Here is a 26,314-nt window from a genome sequence, read left to right on the forward strand (position 1 = left end):
AAGATGTTGTGAAACTTGAAAGGGTTCAGTAAAGATTTGCAAGGATGTTGCCAGGGTAGTAAAATTTGGGCTATAGGGAGAGGCTGAATAGGCTGGGGCTGTTTTCCCTGGAGCATCGGAAGCTGAGGGGTTTATAAAATCATGAGGGGCATGGACAGGATAAATAGACAAAGACTTTTCCTTGGGCTGGAGGAGGCCAGAACTAGGGGCCATAGGTTTAGGGTGAGAGGGGAAAGATATAAAAGAGACCTAAGGGGCGGCTTCTTCACACAGAGGGTGGTATGTGTATGGAATGAGCTGCCAGAGGAAGTGGTGGAGTCTAGTACAATTGCAACATTTAAAAGACATAAGGTTGGGTATATTAATAGGAAGGGTTTGGAGGGATATGGGCCGGGTGCTGTCAGGTGGGACTTAGATTGGGTTGGGATATCTGGCTGGCATGGACGAGTTGGACTGAAGGGTCTGTTTCTGTGCTGTACATTTCTATAACTCTATAACTAATGGAGGCTGGTACAATTAGAACATTTAAAAGGCATTTGAATGGGTATATGAATAGGAAGGTTTGGAGAGATACGGGCCAAAGGGGATTATATTAATTTAGAATATATGGTCAGCATGGACGAGTTGGACCAAAGGGTCTGTTTCCATGTTGTACAACCCGATAATTCTGAATGCTTATAAAACTGACACTATTTCTGTTTATGGTCTTTGCTAGCTCTTTATTTTTATTAAGTCTGCTAACCTTCTGTTCAAAACTCTTTAAATATTTATTTTTCTGTATTACTCCTATATTCAACAAATATTCATTTTTAAAATGTTTTTTTCTCTATTCTATTTATTTATGATATCCAATTTTTTTTGCATTTCAGTTAATCTTATTTAAAACGCTCATTATCGACAGAAATAAGTGCATCAAAACAGTTTTTCGTTTCATTGTGAGAAATCAGCATATTTCATTTGATAGGTAGGGTAAATAGACAGGGTCTTTTCCCTGGGGTGAGGGAAGTCCAGAACTAGAGGGCATAAGTTTAGGGTGAGGGGGGGAAAGATTTAAAAGGGGCGTAAGGGGCAACTTTTTCACACAGAGGGTGGTGCGTGTATGGAATGAGCTGCCAGAGAAAGTGGTGAAGGCTAGTACAATTAAAACATTGAAAAGGCATCTGGATGGGTATATGAATAGGAAGGGTTTAGAGGGATATGGGCCAATGGCTGGCAAATGGAACTAGATTGATTTAGGATATCTGGTTGGCATGGACAAGTTGGACCGAAGGGTCAGTTTCCCTGCTGTACATTTCTTTGACTCTATGTTTCCCTGATTTTGGGTAACTCTGAGGATTTTGTGCATGCTGGGATAAAAACCTTCAGTGCAGACGGGAGAGGGAGGGGATAGGGTGAATGCTGCAGGGGTGCAATCCAGATTAAAGAGTTCAGGTGGAAGAGTCAAAGGGAGTGTACCCTAAATTGGTACGGGGGACTGCCAAAAGTGTCCTGTCCAACAACAGTTCATGCTGCCATAACTGCCAAATGGTTGACCATCTTTTGGCCTCAGCCCTCAAGCAGGAGAATTGCGAAGGAGGCTGAATGAAGGGTTTAGATGGTGGTTAATGGCCCACTTAAAAGTTTACAAAATTCCAAAGTTTCACAACCCTCAGAATGAAGACATATCTCCCTATTTCAATGGGCTGAAAGGGCTTTGGGCTAGCTGCTGCCTTACCAGGGAATTGGCTTAGCTCAGTTGGCTGGATTGCTGATTTACAGTGTGGGTTCAATTCCCATCACTGGTTTGAGGTTACCGTGAAGGACTCTCCTTCTCAACCTTTTTCCTCGCCTGTGGTCTGGTGGCCCTCAGGTTAAATCACCACCAGTTGCTTCTCTCTAATGAGACAGCAGCCCCTATGATCTAATAAGGCTATGGCGACACAATGATGCCATACAGACACCCCATAATGTAGGGGTCGAGTGGAAGTGGACAAGAAGGTAGCTCTACTTTATGTGTTCTTCACCTTTGAATACATTAACAGGTAATAAAATTCATCGCATACAAATAAACATTGAATAATTATGGATTGCCTTATTTCAATGTATTTGTCCTGTCGTTACGTAACAAATTACATAACAACGTTGGAGGCCACTTTTGGAGTACTGTGTACAGTTCTGGTCACCCTGCTACACGAAGGATATTATTAAGTTGGTGAGGGTTCAGAAAAGATTTACCAGGGTGTTGCCTGGACTGGAGGGTTTTAGTTATAGGGAGAGACTGGATAGGCTGGGACTTATTTCACTGGTGCATAGGAGGTTGAGGGGTGACTTTATAGAGATTTATAACATCATGAGGGGTATAGATAAGGTAAATAGAAAAGGTCTTTTCCATTGGCTAGGGGAGATCAAAAGGGCAGTAGAGGACATATTTTTAAGGTGAAAGGAGAAAGATTTAAAAGGGGCCTGAGGTGCAACATTTTCACACAGAGGGTGGTCGTATGTGGAATGAACTGCCAGAGGAAGTATAAATGCCGACACAGTTACCACATTTAAAAGAGAATTGGACAGGGGCATGAATAGGAAAGGTTTAGAAGGATATGGTCCAAAGACAAGCAATTAGAACTAGTTTAGTTTGGGAAATTTGGGCCAGCATGGACGAGTTGGGCAGAAGGGTCTGTTTCTGTGCTGAACGACTCTATGACTCGAAGATAATAAATAGGAGCAAGAGTAGGTCATATGCACCCTTAAGCTTGCTTACCCTTTCAGCAAATTCGCAGCTAAAATCTCGGTCAACTCCACTTTCCCACAATATCCCTATGTTCCTGATTTAGTTAGTGCCTTAAAACATATTCATCTCAGTATTGAATATACTCAGGAACTAACTATCCATAGGCCCATGAGTTACAAAATCCTAAAGTTTCACAACCCTCAGGATAAAGACATATCTCCCTATTTCAGTCATATATACCCAATCCCTTATTCTGAAATCAATGGCACATTTTAATGAGTGCAACATTTTAAAGAACCAGTGGGAACGCCCCCATCCCCTCTGTCTGGGTGGTCTGTTACAAATGCCTGATAAACTGGCACTTGGCCTAGACAACTGTGGGCCCCCCACTTGATAAAGTCTCCGATGGAGCTTAAGTACGTAACTACTTAACAATTTTAAGTTGACTCCAACCCAGAGGAGAAAATCGGCAAAGCATGCTGATGAGACATATTTGTTCTAACTTGTCTTAATATACAGCCAGTTCTTCCATAATATGATGGTTGCGTTCTTGTGCAACCCCATGTTGTAGAAAAATCACGTTTTAGAAAAAGCGCTTAAAGTGTTGGTGCTGTGATCGCGTTACAACCCTAACATGTTTTAAAAGCTCGCGCTTTAGAAACAGTGTCCCCAATTCATCAATTGAATTCGCATGACAAAACATGCATTATAACAGAATGACTTGTTCTTACAAAGAGAGTGCCTGTATGATGTGTACGTTAATTTCTAAGTATTACTGTTTCTTTTTTAACTGGTGCTTCTCCTGAGCAGAAGCTTCCTTGTGCAGCTTTATTGAGGCAGGGCAGATCATGAAAAAGGCAGGATTCCCACCCCATACACATAGCCACCTGCTTTAATGCCAACCCATCACACCTGTGAGCTGGCATCGGGTTGGGAGGCAGTAACATCTGTCTCTTGCTGCCTAATTTGAGATTCTGCAGTCAGGGGAGCAGCATCTCAGAATTGTACATTTCCAAGAAATGACAACTCATTCTCCAAACCTCTTTTCAATCAGCCTTAGTTGACAGGCCCCACATTTTAGAAACCAGTCCAGTGCAGTGGTGTCCAGTAGGATTTCATTACTCATCAAACTTGTAGTGGTCCTATTCCCAACAAAACAAGTACATCAAATGCACAGTCTTTTTCTGAAACAGAATTATTCATTGTAAATTCCTGGGTGCCAAGCAGTGATCCTTGTGACACTAAACTAGATGCACTCTTATCATCCTGAAAATGGCTTCTACTCTATTTTATGCCCACAACCAAATTGTGAATCCATCAGCTCTAATGCTGTCTAGCAACCTATTTTTTTTAAAGGCCCTTCGGCCTAACAAGTCCACACCAACCCTCTGAAGAGCAACCCACCCAGATCCATTCCCCTACATTTACTCCTTCACCTAACACTACGGACAATTTAGCATGGCCAATTCACCTAACCTGCACATTTTTGGACTGTGGGAGCAAACTGGAGCACCCGGAGGAATCCCACGCAGACACGGGGAGAATGTGCAAACTCCACACAGAGAGTCACCTGAGGCAGGAATTGAACCCGCCTCTCTGGCGCTATGAGGCAGCAGTGCTAACCACTGTGCCACTGTGCCCCCCACTTTTGTGTAGCACTTTCTTAAATGCCTTCTGAAGATCCGTAAACATTTTGTCTGTAAGTCAACTACTATCTGTCTGGCTTGTTAAATTCTCAAAATTCCATTAACAAATAATGTCAACTCCACCAAATATAATGATTTTCCATGTGCCTGGTTGTCAGGGCTAGCTCTTCAGTTTGCCCGGTCATGCTGCTAGACGACAATCAGAATTTACTGTCTGAAATGTTGCAGCATACCAGATCTTCCACAGAGCTCTTATAAAGTAACAGCTGTCCTATTCAGAGCATGGTGTGACTGTGAAGGCATCTTCCTCAATGTTACTGCTCTCGCCATGAAAAACCTTGAAATAAAGCTTAATTGTAAGTTGTTATGAATACCAGGTCAATTGAACTTAAAAAATGAGAACCTACACATTTTACGACGAGAGACTCACCTCCTGCCTCTCCAAAGCCTCCCCAGGTCATAGAGGAAACAAGTGAAAATTTGGGATTCTCTCCAACTGCCTGAATGATTGCAGCTCCAGAAGCATTCAAAATATTTGGCATCATCAAGTATTAGACAATCTGCTTGATCTGTACCTCAGTACCAGCTAAGGGATGCACAGTGACAATTGTTTCTACATTGTGACTGGATCAAATTCTTAACTTCTTAGCTAACCCCTTAGAAATGTACCTTCACCACACAGACCGCAGTGATTCAATAGTCAGTGACTAACATGAGTCAGTGGAGGCTGGAGGACTGTGACCAGTGGAGTGCCACAAGGATTGGTGCTGGGTCCACTACGTTTCGTCATTTATATAAATGATTTGGATGTGAACATAAGGGGTATAGTTAGTAAGTTTGCAGATGACACCAAAATTGGAGGTGTAGTGGACAGCGAAGAAGGTTACCTCAGATTACAACACGATCTTGCTCAGACGGGCCAATGGGCTGAGGAATGGCAGATGGAGTTTAATTCAGATAAATGCGAGGTGCTGCAGTTTGGGAAAGCAAATCTTAGCAGGACTTATACACTTAATGGTAAGGTCCTAAGGAGTGTTGCTGAACAAAGAGACCTTGGAGTGCAGGTCATAGCTCCTTGAAAGTAGAGTTGCAGGTAGATAGGATAGTGAAGAAGGCATTTGGTATGCTTTCCTTTATTGGTCAGAGTATTGACTATAGGGGTTGGGTGGTCATGTTGCGGCTGTACAGGGCATAGGTTAGGCCACTATTGGAATATTGCTTGCAATTCTGGTCTGCTTCCTATCGGAAGGATGTTGTGAAACTTGAAAGGGTTCAGAAAAGATTTACAAGGATGTTGCCAGGGTTGGAGGATTTGAGCTATAGGGAGAGGCTGAGTAGGCTGGAGCAGTTTTCCCTGGAGTGTCGAAGGCTGAGGGGTGACCTTATAGAGGTTTATAAAATCATGAGGGGCATGGATAGGATAAATAGACAAGGTCTTTTCCCTGGGCATAGGTTTAGGGTGAGAGGGGAAAGATATAAAAGAGACCTAAGGGGCAACTTTTTCACACAGAGTGTGGTATGTGTGTGAAATAGGCTGCCAGAGGAAGTGGTGGAGGCTAGTACAATTGCAACATTTAAACCGCATCCGGATTGATATATGAATAGGAAGTGTTTGGAGGGACATGGGCTGGGTGCTGGCAGGTGGGACTAGATTGGGTTGGGATATCTGATTGGCATGGATGGATTGGGCTGAAGGGTCTGTTTCTGTGCTGTAAATCTCTATGACTCGAACACATACACACACACCTACAGAGTTATGACTTATACCACAGGATCTTGGCACTTAGATAGCATTTAAAGCTAGAATATGATTCCAGGAACTGAAGTACCATTGAGTAAACACAATGATTTGCAGCAATTTTCATTTGTGCCAAAGGACATCATAACTCATTAGTGCAGAATTCTTTTTTTTGCAGTTCTCACAGTTTTCAGGGGATGTTTGTGAAAGCAACTGCACTGTTTCAACAAATATTTCCTCTAGGCTTGGAATTCCTACTCTGTAGGGCCTCATAGATGGCATAGGTGGCACATTTGATATTAATTCAACAGTCACAGATGAATAATGCAGACTTACCATAGCCAGGAGCTGCATATTGTCATATGCATAATTGAAAAATGATGTAAGTGTATATTTATTTCTCTAAAAATCTTACAAATGATGTGTGCTTCCATTATTTCTCGTGATGCCATTCTGTCATGTTTTACCAATTTGAATCTCATTTCAACAACCCCAGTGAAATTGCCTTTGTCAACTACCACCACATCATCACAAGCTTTCGCCACTGCCTGCAGCCTAGCAAAAAAAGTGATCATTGCTGGCAAAGCACATTACATTATCGCGTTCTGCCTTATGATGAAGCCCTCTATTTGTATTCTTTGTGCTGCAGAAGCCCACATTCTGTGAGAATGTAACATTCAGAGCAGTCTCAAGGGGCTGTTATATTTGACTGTTCCAAATTATTGTATGCATTTCTGCCAATAAATGGAGATGGTCATTCGAATCAGGACAGTTCAAGGCCCTAAATCTCCAATGTTGACAGGCAGCGTGTCTGAAGGTCAATGGGTACGTGTGAAAGGGAGTGAGAGCAAAATAGGTTCCATGTTAGCTGGATTAGAGTGGGGGGATAGGACAGTATCAAGGTAGATGGAAATGAATTCGGTGGGGCAGGAGCAGGCTGAGACAATGGGTCAGCTGGGGTAGTCAGGCTTGTAGATCTTGGGCACCTGACCCCAGTTCCAACCTTCCAGCTCAGCACCATCCTCCTGACCTTTCCCACCTGTCAATCTTCCTTCCCACCTATCCACTCCACCCTCCCCTCTGACCTATCGCCTTTACCCCCACTTCCATCCACTTATTGTACTCTCAAATACCTTCTTCCTACCCCCACCTCCCCTCCCATTTATCTATCCATTCCTAAGACTCCCAGGAGAAAGTGAGGTCTGAGTTTCAACTAAGACTCCCAGCCTCATTCCTGATGAAGGGTTTTTGCCCGAAATGTCGATTTTCCTGCTCCTCGGATGCTGCCTGACCTGCTGTGCTTTTCCAGCACCATTCTAATCTTGACTCTGATCTCCAGCATTTGCAGCACCCACTTCTGCCTCCATGTTAGCTCGAGTTTGAGAGTGTGGTGCTGGAAACGCACAGCAGGTCAGGCAGCATCCGACGTTCAGGAGAATCAACGTTTTGGGTAAAACCACTTCACCAGCTTTTGCACGAAATGCCGATTCTCCTGCTCCTCAGATGCTGCCTGACCTGCTGTGCTTTTCCAGCACCACACTCTTGACTCTGATCTCCAGCATCTGCAGTCCTCACTTTTGCCTCCATATTAGCTAGCGCGACTTCAAGGTGTATTGTTGGGAAAGCAACTGAACTACATGGCTTTAGTGTGTTAGAATTCAGGGAGAAATTCTAGGAGTTAATATGCAGCTGGTGTTGGAGTCAAGGCTCTAGAAAAGCCCTAGGAGTTGCAAGAATACTCCAATACAGCAGATAATGGTGGGGGCGGTGAAAAGGCCACAAACAGATGAAGTAACTGAGCAAGATTAACGCTTACGGAAAAACCTCAGGAATATTTTAATTTTAACAGTAAAGCTAGCTGTTGGTGAGAAGCTGGAGTTATGTCTGTGAATAAATATCAGTTTTTGGAAGTCAAGACTAGCATAGAGGCAAAAAAAAGGATGGTGAGTGATCAGAATTGGAGCAGTTATTGAGGTAGTCCATGACAACACAGCATGGCACCTGAGAGAGAGTTCCAAGCTCAGAAGTAAAGAACTGTGATCATTTGTGAAGTTATAATGAGATTTGATGATCTACCATGTCATCAGATACTATATTTATAGATTCTGGAATGATTCCTGTGGATTGAAATATAGGAAATGTCACCACACTCTTTAAGAAAGGAGAGGTAGAGACAATGGGAACTATAGACCACTTAACCTTACATCTATCGTAGAAAAAATACTAGAATCTATTATAAAGAATGGAAAAACAGAAGCCTGGTTAATAATGATTGATTGATTGATTGTTGTCACATGTTTTGAGATACAGTGAAAAGTGTTGTTTTGTATGCTAATTGGACAGATCGTACCATACAAACGCTCCCATACCATGGTAGCAGAACAGAGTGCAGAACACAGTGTTACAGCTGCAGGGAAGGTGGGGAGAGAGAGAGAGAGAGAGAGAGAGGTCAGAATTAACATTTGAGAGCTCTGTTCAAAAAGTTTAATAACAGCAGGGAAGAAGCTATTCCTGAATCTGATAATAATGATCTGATTGGGAATGGGCAGTTTGGATTTGTGAATAGAAAATTGTGTTTGCTGAAGGTGTTGGAGTTTTTTTGAAGCTGTTACTAAGAATATTGATAAGAGGGCTGATGGACATGGTATACTTGGATTTTGAGAAGGCTTTTAATAATGTTCCCTGCAGGAAACTGATTATAAAAATAAAAGATTATTGGATGGGAGATAATCTTCTGGCATAGATTAATGATTGGCTAACAGACAGGAAAGTAGAATGCTTTACTCCAGAGGGCAGTGGAAGCTTAGTCTTTGACTGTTTTTAAGATAGAGACTAATACATTTCTGATTGCCAGCGGCGTACATGGTTATGGAAATGTGGTGTGTAAAAGCACTGAAGTAAAAGGCATTCGATCACCTGTGATTGTCGTGAACGGTAGAAGAAGAAGAATTCTTGCGGTGTGGAAACAGGCCCTTCAGCCCAACAAGTCCACACCAACCCTCCGAAGAGTAACCCACCCAGACCCATTCCGCCTATACTATTGCTTGACACTTCCCCTGACTAATGCACCTAACATCCCTAAAAGCTAGAGGCAATTTAGCATAGCCAATTCAGCTAAACTGCATATGTTTAGATTGTGGGAGGAAACCTATGCAGACATGGGGAGAATGTGCAAATTCCACACAGACAGTTGCCTGAGGCTGGAAACAAACCTGGGTCCCTGGCGCTGTGAGGTAGCAGTGCTATCACAGTCACTGTGTCACACTGCAGGGTAAGCTTGACAAGGTGAACAGACTACTTCTGTTCCTGTGTTGCTCAAGTTTGGAGGAAACTGCTGCAAAATCGATTGGATCTATCTTTATCACATTTGTTATCTGATGTGTGCTATGGACTGTTCAATCACAATCTATTACCAATGTTTAGCATTAATGAATACTGGCTGTTAGAATATAAATTGTGTTTTGATTGTAGATTATATCACCATTCTAACATTGGATATTAAAGTTCATTGTCATCTCTTCAAAAGCATGGAATGTTGTGGCTTTATTTTCTTAGAAACTCCATTAAATCTCAGACTTTGTCCACTTTAAGGAAAATGTTACTGGTTATAACGTAAATTTTTTTGGGGTCATCCAGGATCTTTGTATTCCCAACAGTGAGACTCATCTGGAAAGGTTTCCTTTAGGCTCAGAATACCTGGATTTTTCCATCTCCTACACTCAGAAAAAACATACCACTGCGCAACAAAGACAAAAGATGACTCTTAAGATTGCAGAGTTTAATTCACTCCAGTATGTTGTACAAACTGAATTTGAAAAGTGTGTAGTGTGTCACTATATTGTGCAAGTTGGTTTGCCTTTGCTGTTATAAAGAGATGTGATCCAAATATTAATGTTTGAAAGATTGTGTGGACCGTACAACATGTCTTGAATGTTTAAACAAAGGACACTTTGCTAATAAAAAGTCATTGGGTACATCAGCAACAATCTTGCACCTTGCAAGAAGCAGGGAGCTCAGTTGAAGTCATATAGTCTTGACCAAAGTACTTTAAAAAGTTAACACTATGCAAAATGTTCAATGCTTTGTCTTCCTCATCCTTGTGTGTATGTGAATTAGTTATATTTTTAAAAAGGTATGTATGTACATATTTAAATAATCCAAAATAAACAAAGGACTGCAGACGCTGGAAATCTGATATTACAACAGAAATCGAAGAAACTTCTTCAAACCGGGTCACTGGACTCGAAGTGTTAATTCTGCTTTTGCTCTACAGATGCTGTCACACCTGCTGAGTTTCTCCAATCATTTCTGTTTTTGTTTGAATAATCCAAACTCTTTATCAAGAATCTTAGCAATTTTATGTAAGTTTGCTTCTGGTACTAAACCAGGTATCTGTTGTTAATTAGTCACATCACCACTCTGGTTACATTTAAACTTTGCTGTGACAAGGGAGGTGTGCGACTCTCCAGCCTTGTTTATAACATATGTTTGGGGCTTGTCCAATATTAAACATATAGACAAGAACACATAATCAGAAGCAGGGCATTTATTAAAAACAAAATGCCAGTAAAAGTTTCTTGTTTAGAGTTTAAAAAGTTACACGAACTAAAATTTCAACTTTTAAAGAAAATGTACAGCAGATTAAACTTGAATGCTTAAAAGGCATTGTTCACTGACAAACTAAAAACAATGGCTGGCCAATTGAAAATAGTGTAGATCAAAAGCTGCAAGACAAGGAATTCGAAACCTAGAATCCAACAATCAGGATGTTGTAAAAGAGCAAGAGGGAAGTATAAAACTTGAAGTAGATGAGTGACAAAGATTCAGTTAGAACCGAAGAGGCTAAAACTAGAATTTCAAAAAGAAGAGAGATGAAAAGAAAACAGAAAAGCATTTCAAAGAGAAAAATAAGAGAGATTGGAAAAGGAGATAGATTGTGAGTGAGAAAGGGAAGTTAAAAAGAAAAAGAAGATGCAAAAGAGGGAGGGAGTGAAAAATGTCAAATGTGAGAAGTCTGGAACTGAGAAGGGTGAATGCCCTTGAGTTCAGAGGAAATTCTGAAGGGGAAATATATGCCTCCAGTTCAGGGCTAAGTGTGGAGCGGTTTAAAAGTGTCCAAGCCATCCAAAAGTAAAGGCATTTTTTGTTTTGTTTGGAAGAACAGCCAAACAAATGAAGTGGCCCATGGAAAGCTGGATGCTGCTTAAGCAGAGCATGCTGACTGGCAAAGCTCATGAAGTTAATGCCATGCTTTCTGAAGATCTGCAATCTGTCTTCCTGCATTCTGAGTTTGCAGATTGGGAGATGGCCAAAAAGGCTATTGTCAGTGCCCAAATTGCTCCTTGAGACTTACATTCAGAAATCTGAAAACATCCAGAAGCAGCCTGCGCAGAGCTACATTGAGTTTGAGAGGATAAAGCAACTGAATATGGCAATTAAAGTACATGCCACATATGAGAAGCTCAAGATTGTGATTCTCCTTTCGGAATTAAAATTCTTTCCACATCAATAAGACACATACGGAAGACCAAAAGGTTTCAACATAAAGATTAGGAGCTAAGGTGCTTGATGATTAGATTCCCTCCAGTGTGGAAACAGGCCCTTTGGCCCAACCAGTCCACACCGACCCTCCGAAGAGTAACCCACCCAGACCCATTTCCCTCTGACTAATGCACCTAACACTATGGGCAGTTTAGCGTGGGCAATTCACCTGACCTGCACACCTTTGGACTGTGGGAGGAAACCAGAGCACCCGGAGGAAACCCACGCAGACACCGGGAGAATGTGCAAACTCCACACAGACAGTCCCCCGAGGTTGGGACCTTGGTGCTGTGAGGCAGCAGTGCTAACCACTGAACCACCATGCCACTCAATGATTATGAATTCATCTGCAAGCTCTTATCTGAATGGAAGCCCCCCCAAATCTGAGAAGGATAGAATGTGGGAGGAGAAAAAAATGAAGGCAAACAGCCAAGCATGAAAGGAGACCCACCACTCAGGGCAGAAGGAAGGTGCTGAGGATTGCAGTGACACATGGAGACCTGGCTGCTTCCAGTCCAACAAAATGGGATACCTTTGGGCTGATTGCTGGATGTTACAGGATAAGCCTGTGCATTTTATTGGAGTACACCACATCCACCAGGGAAAGGGGCCCTGACCAACACACGGCAAAACTATGGCTTGAACTGCAGCTCAAAATTAAAGAGGAATCTGGCCGTGGGGAAGTGACTAGGATCATCGAGAGTTACAGATGCAGTACTCCAACCTCGGTTGTAACAATTAAGGATGGGGTTGAGAGATGCAATTACAATCTCAATTTGTGTTGAATGAAGTACCTTATTCATCTTACAAGAACTATGAATCTAGCAGTGATATAATGTCATAGGAGCATATGTACAGGAAAAAGTCAGTTAGCCTCTTATGTGAGTTGTGACGTTCAGTCATCTCCAGGTGGATTTCCAATCCTTTTCTCCATCTTTGTACCACATCCCTGATCCATGACCCAATTAAATTCTGTCAATCCCAATCCTGTCCCAGCTTTCTCGAGCTTTATGGGGAAGTGATTTCCCCATTTCCTTGGGTGTTACTTGATATCCTGAATATCCTACAGTAATTATCTGTTTAAAATCGTGCCTCCTTTATTCAGACTCCCACCCTGCCCCGAGAAAATCATTTATCTGCATCTTCCCTAATGGATCAGCATAATCTTTTAAACATCTCAATTAAATCACTCCTCAATGTTTAAATTTTAAGTGAATGCAATCCAGATTGATACAACCAGTTCTCATTTTGATTCGTTTGATCTGGACCCAAAGTTAATATTATCCTTCGATTCTATTCTTACAGTTGAATACTAGAGCTGGGGGCATTGTAATATTATTTAATTTCAGTTAATCATCGAGCACCAGTAAAGGTCTGTTCAGTGGTAAGTTGGGGAATTTGGATTTGTCATTAAGACAGTGGACATATGAATTTTCCATGTGCACATTTATCCAGTAACTATTCATCTATCCAAAATTCTTAAGAAGTAGGATATTTTCCATTTCTACGTGACAATATACCTGGTTTGCCCTGAACGGATTTCAGTGTCTTTTTCAATTCAAATCCAGTTTCATTCCTTGATTTCATTCTAATTGCATTGCTGACTCTTTAGTGGTGTTTCAGTCTAATGGTTCTCTGAGAGAAATGAAAATGTAGTAGCACACTTAGAAACCTCCAATTCAAGTCAGAAAGACTCAACTTGCTTACCCATGTCCACTTGGGCATAGCCAGGGATTGGGGTTTTCGTTATAGGGGAAAAGCTAATGTTGGAATTGGCCATCATTTGCAAAAACTGAATTCACTTTCACACATTGAAATCAGCATCAACTTTTATTATTGTACATGGATTACCCATAGTATCAATAAGTAGGAAGTTCCAGGATTTTGGCCCAGGATCAGTGACTGAATGGTGATATAGTTTCAAGTCAGGATGATGACTGGTGTGGAGGGGAACATTTTGAAGGGGTGGTTTTACCATACACCCTGCTACCTTTGTCCTTCTAGGTGGGAAATTTCAGGTTTGGGGATTGCTGTTATAGGACCCTAGGTGAATTGCTCCAATACATCTCGTAGATGCTGCCACTTTGTGTTGGTGGTGAAGAGTCAATGTTGAAAATAGTGGTTGGAGCACCAACGAAATGTGTTGATTTGTTCTGGATGGTGTTGAGCTTCTTAAGTTTTGTTGGAGTTGTATTTATCAAGGCAAGTGGGGTAATCCAAGATGAAGGACAGGAAAAATTTCTGGCTGTAACAGCTGCTCCTTTTTTGAGGTATTTTAGGTGCTGGAGGTGATTTCCTCGAATTTCAGGAGCAGCAATTACTGTTTTATATGCTGTTGCACTGTTTTGGGATTTTGGGAAAAAAAGTCAAAACAACAGCAGTTTTAAAAGGGAGAAGAAGACAGAGGAAGCACATGGTGAGGACAGTACAGGAGAGAGAAAGAGAGAGAAAACCTGTACAGTTACCGCCTTTTCTGTTTTGAATTTATGTATTGCTGGAAAATTAACGAACAGTGAATTTCACAACTAATCTTGGAGGAACCTGTTTGGGTGAAGTACACAGCACAGAATCAGATAAGTTAATTGTTGTTTTAAATCTGTCCAATAGAAAGGCTGCAGTAGTGAGTAAAGTGGGTTCTTTCTTGATTAAATGTTTTAGATTAAACTTAAAATATAAGCCATAACTATCAACCTGCAGCAGTGTTTTGTAGAGGAATAAGATGGTGTTATTTTCTGGGTCTGTAAATTGTGAAGGTGCAAAAATGGCCTTTAGTACAGTGATATATACTTCTTGTCAGATGTGGGAGTTTAAAGAGAGTTTAAGGGTTACTGCAGATTATATCAGCCATAAATGCTGTTGGATCCGAATCTTATCAGATCGAATGGATCGGTTGGAGACACAGTTAGAAGCAATGAGGAATTTGCTACAGCAACAGTATGTGATGGATGGCAGTTATAGGAAGGGGGGGGGGGAAGTCTCAGATACAGTCACATAGATGAGTTAACTCTAGGAAAGGTAAGAGAGGTTGGCAGCTAGTGCAGGAGTCTTTTGTGGATATACCCATTTCAAACAGGTATGCTGTTTTGGAAAATGTAGCGGGTGATGGATTCTCAGGGGAACGTAGCATGAACAGCCATGTTTCTGGTACTGAGACTGGCTCTAATGCAACGAGGGTACGTCGGGTTCCAAGAGATCAATTGTGTTAGGGGATTCTGTAGTCCGAGGTACAGACAGACGTTTCTGTGGCCAGCAGAGAAAAAGCAGAATAGTGTGTTGTTTCCCTGGTGCCAGGATCAAGGATGTCTCAGAGAGGGTGCAGAATGTTTTCACGGGGTAGAGGGGCCGGCAAGAGGTCATTGTTCACATTGGAACTAACAACATAGGAAGGGAAAAGGTTGAGATTCTGAAGGGAGATTACAGAAAGTTCGGCAGAAATTTCAAAAGGAGGTCCTCAAGAGTAGTAATATCTGGATTACTCCTAGTGCTACGAGCTAGTGAGGGCAGGAATAGGAGGATAGAGCAGATAAATGCATGGCTGAGTAGCTGGTGTATGGGAGAAGGATTCACATTTTTGGATCATTGGAATCTCTTTTGGGGTAGAAGTGACCTGTACAAAAAGGATTAATTGCACCAAAATTGGAAGGGGATTAATATACTGGCAGGGAAATTTGCTAGAACTGCTCGGGAGGATTTAAACTAGTAATTTGGGGGTGGGGGGTGGGGTGGAACCTAGGGAGATAGTGAGGAAAGAGATCAATCTGAGACTGGTACAGTTGAGCATAGAAGTGAGTCAAACAGTCAGGGCAGACAGGGACAAGGTAGAACTAATAAATTAAAGTGCATTTATTTCAATGCAAGGGGCCTAACAGGGAAAGCTGATGAACTCAGGGCATGGTTGGGAACATGGGACTGGGATATCATAGCAATTGTAGAAACATGGCTCAGAGATGGTCAGGACTGGCAGCTTAATGTTCCAGGATACAAATGCTACAGGAAGGATAGATAGGGAGGTAAGAGAGGAGGGGGAGTGGCGTTTTTGATAAGGGATAGTATTACAGCTGTGCTAAGGGAGGCTATTTCCGGAAATACATCCAGGGACATTATTTGGGTGGAACTGAGAAATAAGAAAGGGATGATCACCTTATTGGGATTGTATTATAGACCCTTTAATCATCAGAGGGAAATTGAGAAACAAACTTGTGAGGAGATCTCAGCTATCTGTAAGAATAATCGGGTGGTTATGGTAGGGGATTTTAACTTTCCAAATATAGACTGGGACTGCCATAGTGTTAAAGGTTTAGATGGAGAGGAATTTGTTAAGTGCGTACAAGACAATTTTCTGATTCATTATGTGGATGTACCTACTAGAGAAGGTGCAAAACTTGACCTACTCTTGGAAAATAAGGCAGGGCAGGTGACTGAGGTGTCAGTGGGGGAGCACTTTGGGGCCAGCAACCATAATTCTATTAGTTTTAAAATAGTGATGGAAAAGGATAGACCAGATCTAAAAGTTGAAGTTCTAAATTGGAGAAAGGCCAATTTTGATGGTATTAGGCAAGAAATTTCGAAAGCTGATTGGAGGCGGATATTCGCAGGTAAAGGGACGGCTGGAAAATGGAAAGCCTTCAGAAATGAGATAATGAGAGTCCAGAGAAAGTATATTCCTGTCAGGGTGAAAGGGAAGGCAGGTAGGTATAGGGAATGCTGGATGACTAAAGAAATTGAGGGTTTGGTTAAGAAAAAGAAGGAAGCATATGTAAGGTATAGACAGGATAGATCAAGTGAATCCTTAGAAGAGTGTAAAGGAAGTAGGAGTATGCTTAAGAGGGAAATCGGGAGGGCAAAAAGGGAACATGAGATAGCTTTGGCAAATAGAGTTAAGGAGAATCCAAACGGTCTTTACAAATACATAAAGGACAAAAAGGTAATTAGGGAGAAAATAGGGCCCCTTGAAGATCAGCAAGACAGCCTTTGTGTGGAGCCACAGAAAATTGGGGGAGATACTAAATGAGTATTTTGCATCAGTATTTACTGTGGAAAAGGACATGGAAGATATAGACTGTAGGGAAATAGATGGTGACATCTTGCAAAATGTCCAGATTACCGAGGAGGAAGTGCTGGATGTCTTGAAATGGTTAAAGGTGGATAAATCCGCAGGACCTGATCAGGTGTACCCGAGAACTCTGTGGGAAGCAAGAGAAGTGATTGCTGGGCCCCTTGCTGAGATATTTGTATCATCAATAGTCACAGGTGCGGTGCCGGAAGACTGGATGTTGGCAAACGTGGTGACGCTGTTTAAGAAGGGTGGTACGGACAAGCCAGGGAACTATAGACCAGTGATTCTGACATTGGTGGTGGGCAAGTTGTTGGAGGGAATCCTGAGGGACAGGATGTACATGTATTTGGAAAGGCAAGAACTGATTAGGAACTGATGTGCATGGGAAATCATGCCTCACAAACTTGATTAAGTTTTTTGAAGTAGTAACAAAGAGGATTGATGAGGGCAGAGTGGTAGATCTGATCTATATGGACTTCAGTAAGGCATTCAACAAGGTTCCCCATGGGAGACTGATGAGCAAGGTTAGATCTCATGGAATACAGGGAGAACTATCTATTTGCATACGGAACTGGCTCAAAGGTAGAAGACAGAGGGTGGTGGTGGAGGTTTGTTTTTCAGACTGGAGGCCTGTGACCAGTGGAGTGCCACAAGGATCGGTGCTGGGTCCTCTACATTTTGTCATTTACATACATGATTTGGATGTGACCATAAGAGGTACAGTTAGTAAGGTTGCAGATGACACCAAAATTGGAGGTGTAGTGGACAGCGAAGAGGGTTACCACAGATTACAAAAGGATCTAGACCAGATGGGCCAATAGGCTGAGAAGTGGCAGATGGAGTTTAATTCAGATAAATGAGAGGTGCTGCATTTTGGGAAAGCAAATCTTAGCAGGACTTATACACTTAATGGTAAGGTCCTAGGGAGTGTTACTGAACAAAGACACCTTGGAGTGCAGGTTCATAGCTCCTTGAAAGTGGAGTCGCAGGTAGATAGGATAGTGAAGAAGGTGTTTGGTATGCTTTCCTTTGTTGGTCAGAGTATTGAGTACAGGAGTTGGAAGGTCATGTTGCTGCTGTATAGGACATTGGTTTGGCCACTGTTGGAATATTGTGTGCAATTCTGGTCTCCTTCCTATCGGAAAGAAGTTTTGAAACTTGGAAGGGTTCAGAAAAGATTTACAAGGATGTTGCCAGGAATGGAGAATCTGAGCTATCGGGAGAAGCTGAACAGACTGGTGCTGTTTTCCCTGGAGCGTCGGAGGCTGAGGGGTGACCGTATAGATGTTTATAAAATTATGAGGGGCATGGATAGGGTAAATAGGCAAAGTCTTTTTCTTGGGGTCGGGGAGTCCAGAACTAGAGGGCATAGGTTTAGGGTGAGAGGGGAAAGATATAAAAGAGACCTAAGGGGCAGCTTTTTCACGCAGAGGGTGATACATGTATGGAATGAGCTGCCAGAGGAAGTGGTGGAGGCTGGTACAATTGCAATATTTAGGAGACAGTTGGATGGATATATGAATAGGAAGGGTTTGGAGGGATATGGGCTGGGTGATGGCAGGTGGGACTAGATTGGGTTGGGATATTTGTTCGGCATGGATGGGTTGGACTGAAGGGTCTGTTTACATACTGTGCATCTCTATGACTCTATGACTATGACTCTAAGTGGAGTGTATTCCATTACACACCTGGCTTGTGCCTTGTTGATGGTGGACAAGCACTGGGTAGACAGGAGGTGAGTTACGCACTGCAGAATTCCCAGTCCTGACATGTGTTTGAAGCCAGAGTATTTGTATGACTGGCTTAATTCATTTTCTGGTTAATTGTAACCCCTCTGCCTCAGTGTATAATAGTGCTGAATGGTACTGATGCCCACAATGTCCTCTTCCTGAATGGTAGTGTAATTTGAGTTGCTTTTACCTGTAGGCATGCTATGCATCTGAATCACAGTGTTTGCATACATTAGCAACAATTGTAAGTGCAAACATTTGGTGGGATCGTTCTCAAAAGTGTCATTAGTTAGACAATTCCATGCATCTTTCAGCACCAAATGTTTTACAGCATAACTGATTGCAACTGCAAGCTGAGAACACCATGCAAAGTATTAGGCACTAACTGACAGCAGGACCAGCTCTGCCTGTTACAATGAAATTTAAGGATTGAGAAAGCAACAGAAGAATGATTCAGAAGAATGATTAGGAGACAAGTAAGACAGACAACAGAAATAATAAGAGGGAATGACTGGATTATGGACAGGAAAGAGAAGGGACAGAAAGCAATACTTTGAGAAGGTTTATAGCGCCATTTGATGGTAAGTATGTTAAGTTTGCTCGCTGAGCTGGAAGGTTTGTTTTCAGACATTTTGTCACCGTACTTGGCAACATCATCAATAAGAGTCTACTAACAGAACATAAATATTATATTGAGTACATATGAAACAAGAACATGAGCAGACCATTCAGCCCCTTGACCCTGCTCTGCCATTCAATAATGTTATGGCTGATGTGGTCGTAACTTCAATTCCATATTTCCGCACTCCTCAATAAACTTTCCCTTCATAAGAATCTATCTACCTCTGCATTAAAAAATATTCAAGGATTCAGCTTCCACCATCTTTTCAAAGAGAGAGTTCTGAAGACTTATGGCTATAAGAGAGAAAATAATTCTCCTCATCCCTGTTTTAAATGGATGACCCCTGGTTTTTAAACATTCCACAAGACTAAACATCCTTCCAACAGTTAGTAAATTTAGAGAGTTGACTACAGAGCAGGATCAATTAGATAGATGGATGACTGTCAGGAAGGGTAAGAAGGTAAGTTAGAAAGCTCCTGTGGCTATTCCTCTCTCAAACTAATAATCTGTTTTGGATACTGTTGAAGGGAATAGTCTCTCAGAGGAAAATAGAAGTGGCAGTTGCATCTTGGGCACTAAGAATGAATCTTACATTAATCTGGGTTTGTCAAGATTTAAAAGAATAATTGTTATAAATCTGGGATAGAATGTTGCCTTCCTGGTGCCAGGGTTAAGAAGCATATTGTTAAACGAGAGAGTGAGAAGGCGAAAGATGTTGTACACATTGGGAGGAATGACACAGTTAGGGAAAGAGTTCAGGCTTTGCAGAGCATAATATAGGGCGTTGGGGAGAAAGTTAAAAAGCAGAATCTCAAAGGTAGTAATCTCTGGTTTACTCCCAGTGCCACGATCTAATGAGAGTAGGAACAAAAGGAGGGGACAGACAAATCAAAGGCTGAAAACGTGGTGCAATGTGCAAGGATTCCGATTTTTGGATAATTGGGATCTCTCCTAGAGCAGAAAGGATCTGTTTGAAAGGGATGGTTTTCAACTGAACTGGAAAGGAACAAATACCCTGATGGGGAGATATGCTTCGAGAGTGTGTTGCTGGAAAAGCACAGCAGATCAGGCAGCATCCGAGAAGCAGGAGAATCGATGTTTCGGGCCGGAGCCCTTCATCAGGAACCAGATTCCTGATGAAGGGCTCTGGCCCGAAACATTGATTTTCCTGCTCCTCAGATGCTGCCTGACCTGCTGTGCTTTTCCAGCAACACACTCTCGACTCTGATCTCCAGCATCTGCAGACCTCATTGTATCCGGGGAGATATGCTTGTTCTATTTCGGGATCCTTTAAACTAGTCGGGAACTGGGGTGGTGGGGAGTTCCGAAGCAGCCGTAAAAGTAGAAAGACAGATGAGGATGGTTTTGAATCAGAAACGAGCAACTCAATCAGAAAAGACAGATAAGAACAAGTCAGAGAGTGAGACAACTCTGAAGAATTAAACTGCATTTATTTCAAAGCTAGGGATCTTAAGGTAAGGCTAATGAACTCAGGGAATGTATGGGAATATGGGACTGGGATATCATAGCTATTACAGAAACATGGCTGAAGGAAGGATGGGACTGGCAGCTCAATGTTCTGGGTTTTAGATCTTATAGGTAGGGTAGAAAGGGAGGCAAGAGAGGAGCAGTACTGCATTTTTGATTAAGGAAAACATTACTACTGCAACTACAGAAGATATTTCTGAGGGATCATCCAGTGAAACTATATGGGTAGAAATTTGAAAAAGAAAGTGATGTTCACCTAATTGGGATTATAACCCAATGGTCAGAGGGAATTTGAGGATCAAGTATTTCGAGCAATTTCAGATACATGTAAGAATTATAGAATTGTAATAGTAGGGAATTTTAATTTTCCAAACATTGACTTGGGACTGCCATAGTGTTAATGGCTTAGATGGTGAGGATTTTGTTAAATGTGTTCTAGAAAATTTTCTTTATCAATATGTAGATATCGATTAGAGAAGGAGCAAAACTTGATCTTCTTTTGGGAAATAAGACTGGGCAAGTGACTGAAGTGTTAGTAGGGAACACTTTGGGATTACTGATCATAATTCGATTAGTTTTGAAATAGTTATGGAAAAGGATACACCTTCCATAAAAGCTAAAGTTCTTAATTGGAGTATGGTAGATTTTAATGGTTATGAGTCAAGAACTTTCAAAATTGATTGGAGTAGACTTATGCAGGTAAAGAGATGTCTAACATATGGGAGGCTTTCAGAAGTATTAGATTGGGAGTTTAGAGGCATTACGTTCCTATTAGAGTGACGGGTAAGGCTGGTAAGGGTGTGGAACAACCATCAAGTCACATCCTATTCTTCTAAACTCCAATGATTAAAGCTGAGCCTGTCCAACCTTCTTCCACAAAAGACAACCCCCACCTTATAGGTTTTATTTCCTTTTCGGGCTCAGAGGTGGATTTTAACAGTCATGTTAAAAAAACGTACTCCCTAGCTGGTTAACAAGGCACACAATCTCAGAATAAGGGATAGGCCATTTAAGACTGAGGTGAAGAGGAATTTCTTCACTCTGACCATGGTGAATCTGTAGAATTCTCTACCCAGCAAGTGGATGAAGCTCAATCATTGATTAAGATCAAGACTAATTCTGGAGGCTAATTACACATGGAGGTATATGGAGATAGTGGTGAACATTGAGATATATGGAGATAATGGTGAACATGGAGGTGCATGAAGATAGTGGTGAACACAGAGATAATGGTGAACATGGAGTATATGGAGATAATGATGAACATGAAGGTATATGGAGATAATGGTGAACATGGAGATATATGGAAATAATGGTGAACATGGAGGTATATGGAGATAATGGTGAACATGGAGTATATGGAGAAGTGGTGAACATGAAGATATATGGAGATAATGGTGAACATGTAGGTATATGGAGATAATGGTGAACATGGAGTATATGGAGATAATGGTGAACATGAAGGTATATGGAGATAATGGTGAACATGGTGGTATATGGAAATAGTGGTGAACATGGAAGTACAGTATATAGAAATAATGGTGAACATTGAGGTATATGGAGATAATGGTGAACATGGAGGTATATGGAGATAATGGTGAACATGGAGGTATATGGGGATGGTGCTGAACATGGAGTATATGGACATTGTGCTGAAAGTGACATTGAGGTTGATGATCATCCTTGATGCCATTGAATGGCAGAGGCAGTTTGACAGGCTTACTAACATTTCTGTGCCCCAATGCATGGCCAAAAATGTTTGTTCTGGTTATTACCAAAGTTGTCTGTGCAATCAGCCAGTAATAGGCAAATCCAGCAAGTTCTTAAAAAGTACTGAGCAAGTGGCTCAGTGGTTGGTATTGTGGCCCCACAGCGCGAGGGACTTGGGTTCGATTCCAACCTGAGATGACTGACTGTCTGCGTGGCGTTTGCACACTCATCTGGGTGCTCTGGTTTGCACACTCATCTGGGTGCTCTGGTTTGCACACTCATCTGGGTGCTCTGGTTTGCACACTCATCTGGGTGCTGTGGTTTGCTTCTGGTTTGCAAAGATGTGCAGGCTAGGTGGGTTGACTGTGAGGTTACTGGGGTGGGTCTAGGTGGGATGCTCTTCGGAGGGTCAGTGCGGGCTCAGATGCGCCGAATGAAGGTTAAGAGAGAGAGAGAGAGAGATACCCCCTACCCAAGAGCAAACCAGCTACATTTCCTTCCAGTCCCACAACTTCATTCCGAATTAGCCGGCCCACCTCTAGCAAAGCAAAAGCAAGAACACTGCATGTGCTGGAAATCTAAACCTGAAGCTGGGAACCTCACCTGTGGAGGGAGAAATCAACTAGGTAATGACCTGTGGAGGGAGAGTTAACGTCAAATACCTTTGGTCCGGACCATTTCTCACGTTGATAATGATGTGAGCCGTGAACCAGTTATCAATTTGCAGGTACGATTGACCGAACAGATCAGAAACTGAAAGAAGCCACTTTTGTTTTTGTAAAAATGCAATCATTGGGTTTGATAAAGAAACGATTGGGACAGACCGCCAACACAAGCAGGGGCCGTGTAAGCGGCTCTATTCTCTCTGTCTATCCTCTCTCTTTTTCCAATCCCTGTCAAAAGCGCATCCGTTGGCTCTGTCCGCAACTGCCAGGTTGGCTCATTCTCGGGGATTTCCAAAGTCTACCCGGGTTGCAGACTCCTGCGGGATTCCAGCACCTGCATTTTGGAATTTCTAAGTCTCCAGCCGTGTTGCAGATTCCCCAGACTGTGACCTTCTGAGTTGCACTCTCTCGCTGTACACGATGAGCTGTCGAGGTTCCAGTCCTGGTCTCCCTACAGTCAGATCTTTCGCTGAATCACAGTCTGATTGAGTGAGAGCGAGGACTGAACCACCAACTCTTACTTTCGGGTGACGGGGGAGGTGGGGGAGACAGAATGTCACTTTTTTTTTCGAAATTCTCGAAAATGCAACTTTTTTCCCCCACCCGGGGGGAATATATCGTCTACCGTTTGGAAGGAATAGTGTGGGGCTGCTTCTATCTGGTCATAGAGGAGAGAGAGAGAGGATGGGGTGGGAGGGGGTGGGGGGGGGGGAAGAGCGAGGAACCTGCAGTCCTACAGAGACCCTCAGCCTTGGGGCTGCTGGAGGAGAGGAGGGAATAGTGCGGGTCTGTTTCCCTGAGCAGTGAGGAGAGAGAGAGAGGGAGGGAGAGGGAGGGAGGGAGAAGGAGAACAGGGGGACAGAGCGAGGGAACCTGCAGTCCTCGGAGAGGGGGAATAGTGTGGGTCTGTTTCCATGGTCAATGAGGAGAGAGGGGGAGAGCGAGAAAGAGAGAGAGAAAGAGAGAAGAGAACGGAGGGGGACAGAGCGAGGCACCTGGAGTTCCATAGAGACTTCACCCTGGGGCTGCTGGAGGAGATGGGGTGGCATAGGGGAATGGGTCGCTCCCTTCTCCTGGGGTACCCCGACCTGCCTGCCCTAATAGCCCGAGTGGGGAAGAGAGAGCCGCTTACCTGTCGATAGCGATGGCAGCCATGGAGTAGATGCTGGCGAACATTGCAGCGATGGGGAAGAAGTTGTGAAAGCGGCAGTAAGTCTCCCCGAAATACCAGTCGTTGTGCAGGGCGTAGATGAAGTTGACCGAGGTGTTGAAGGCGGCCATGGAGGCGTCCGAGAAGGCGAGGTTCACCAGGAAACAGTTGGTGACCGTCCTCATGCGCTTGTGAGCCAGGATGACCCAAATGACCACCAGGTTCCCCAACACCGCCACCAGCACCACCGAGCCGTAGGCGAGCGACCACAGGCCGATCTGCCAGGAAGCCTGAGCGAACTGGTTGGTGCGGTTGGCCCAAGGCGAATGCCCCTGCCCGGGGGCATCTGTCCGGCTCTCGTTAGCCCAAAGACTGGTGCCATTCCATGGCAGAGTGCCCATCCCTCCCTGCAGAGTGTGCACCCGCCTCGGGTATGTGCCTGGGTGAGAAAGGGGTTGGGGAAGGGGGGTTAGGGTGATGGGGTAGGGGGTGGGATGTGCCCCCTTCTGTATCAGCTGTCTCGCCCCCACCCCCCCCACCCACCTCCTGGCCAGTGCCCAGTTCTAAACCAACACAGAAGTCTAGCGGCTGGAGCAGACTTGCTTCGCTTTTAATCTGCTGTTTAGGGAGGGGAGGGTGTGGGAGGGTGAGGGGGGTGGGGAGAGGCGGATGGGGCGGTGGGGGAGGACAAAGTGACACAGCCGGGGGTGTGGATTGGCCGGATCCAGCACCCCCACCACCCCATTGGCTGGGGAGAGGCACTGGGAGAGAGAGAGAGAGAGACAGATGCCAGTCTCCCAGCTCTGGGTAGGGAGGGCACAGGCGCTAGCAGCCTGTTGGTCCAGAGAAATGGTCAGAGTGGGTTAGGGTGATCTGAGGGGAGGGGGCTAATGTGAGGAACCTCACTCTCACCGACGTGTGGGAGGGGCGTCCATTTTCGGATCCACAAGCGGAGTTCCTTCTAGTTGTGAGGAAAAGGGGATCCAGCTCCTGTCTGAGTGCAGGTCGGTGCGCGCTGCTGAAAGACATTCCTCTTAACATTCTGTCATGGTCAGGCCCTTCCCACCCTGAGCTCCAATTCCAGGCTGAGACTTCAGGTCTGGCCCGAGGTTTGGTCCCATGCCCCACAACCATTCACATAGTTCGATAAAGAGGCCACTCAGCCCCTCCAGTCTGATAGCTCATGCTAGGTGTTAGCTCTAACCCAGCGAACTGCCTTTGCTCGGTATTCCATTATAGATCAAAGATCGCAATTCGGAAAAGCTCCAATAGATTTGGCATCCCTTAACCCTTAAATAACAGCAACAGCATGTTCCCCTTACCCTTTCTGCAAAAAGGCGTTGCTCGGTTTGACGCCTCAAAACCTGAGTTCTGATGTGACGACTTAAGGCCCTGACAAGACGGAATTGACCACTGAGAGGGCATGGGGTCAGAAGGTAAGGAAGAGAGCTCCCCTCCCTCCCTAAACAACATTTCTCCCTCAGCCTGGTAGAATTTGAACGGGTTACTCCTTCCACTTGCTGTTTGTGGGATCTTGCTGTGCTGCAATTGCCTACAGTACTCGGCATGGGACTGGGTGATTGGTCGGTTGCGAATCGCCATTGGAATGTCCAGACAGGCTGGATATAATCTGGCAAAAATCCCACAGCACATATGTTGGCGGTGGATAAACTGTTTATTTTGTTTTTCAATTCCAGGCTAAAGTAGCGAAATCACTTGAATGAAACCCTAACAGTGCGAACAGCACACAGACGCGCCGTGAATACACGATCTGCCCTGGAATATGTCACATCTCCTGGGGTTCACCCTAAGGCCTCGAGTCTTGACAGAGACAAAAATCTAGTATTGGCGACAATTTCAATCCTGCCTTCCCCTCTCACACATCTCTCCTTCCAGTACTAAGTATTAACAGCATTCCGGGTAGCTTTGCCAAAACCCGCTGTTGGAAATCTAACAAGGATCAGTGAGCAGGCTAATTCAACAGAGAAAGTCGACGCTTCATCAGGATGAAGGGCTTTTGCCCGAAACGTCGATTTTCCTGCTCCTTGGATGCTGCCTGACCTGCTGTGCTTTTCCAGCACCACTCTAAGCTTGACTCCGATCCCCAGCATCTGCAGTCCTCACTTTCGCCTAATTCAACAGAGACCTGGGTCCAGACTGCCTCAATATTAGATTACTTACAGCGTGGAAACAGGCCCTTCGGCCCAACAAGCCCACACCTACCCTCCTAAGAGCAACACACCCAGACCCATTCCCCTACA

General features: G+C 43.6%; 1 protein-coding gene across 2 annotated transcripts in view; it reads right to left on the minus strand.

The window, feature by feature from the left end:
- LOC122564891 (neuromedin-K receptor-like) overlaps positions 1-24,555 on the minus strand; it is an 89,689-nt gene extending 65,134 nt beyond the window's left edge. For both annotated transcript variants that reach the window (XM_087994970.1, XM_043720307.2), the window contains exon 1: positions 24,036-24,555. In XM_087994970.1, the coding sequence (XP_087851096.1) occupies positions 24,036-24,454 (419 nt within the window). In that variant the 5' untranslated portion in view covers positions 24,455-24,555. The remainder of the gene's footprint in view (positions 1-24,035) is intronic.
- Positions 24,556-26,314: the final 1,759 nt, after the last annotated feature.

The sequence above is a fragment of the Chiloscyllium plagiosum genome, unplaced genomic scaffold (assembly GCF_037043375.1).
Source record: "Chiloscyllium plagiosum isolate Xiang-an unplaced genomic scaffold, Cpla_swu_hap1 HiC_scaffold_2, whole genome shotgun sequence".
NCBI classification, from domain to species: domain Eukaryota; kingdom Metazoa; phylum Chordata; class Chondrichthyes; order Orectolobiformes; family Hemiscylliidae; genus Chiloscyllium; species Chiloscyllium plagiosum.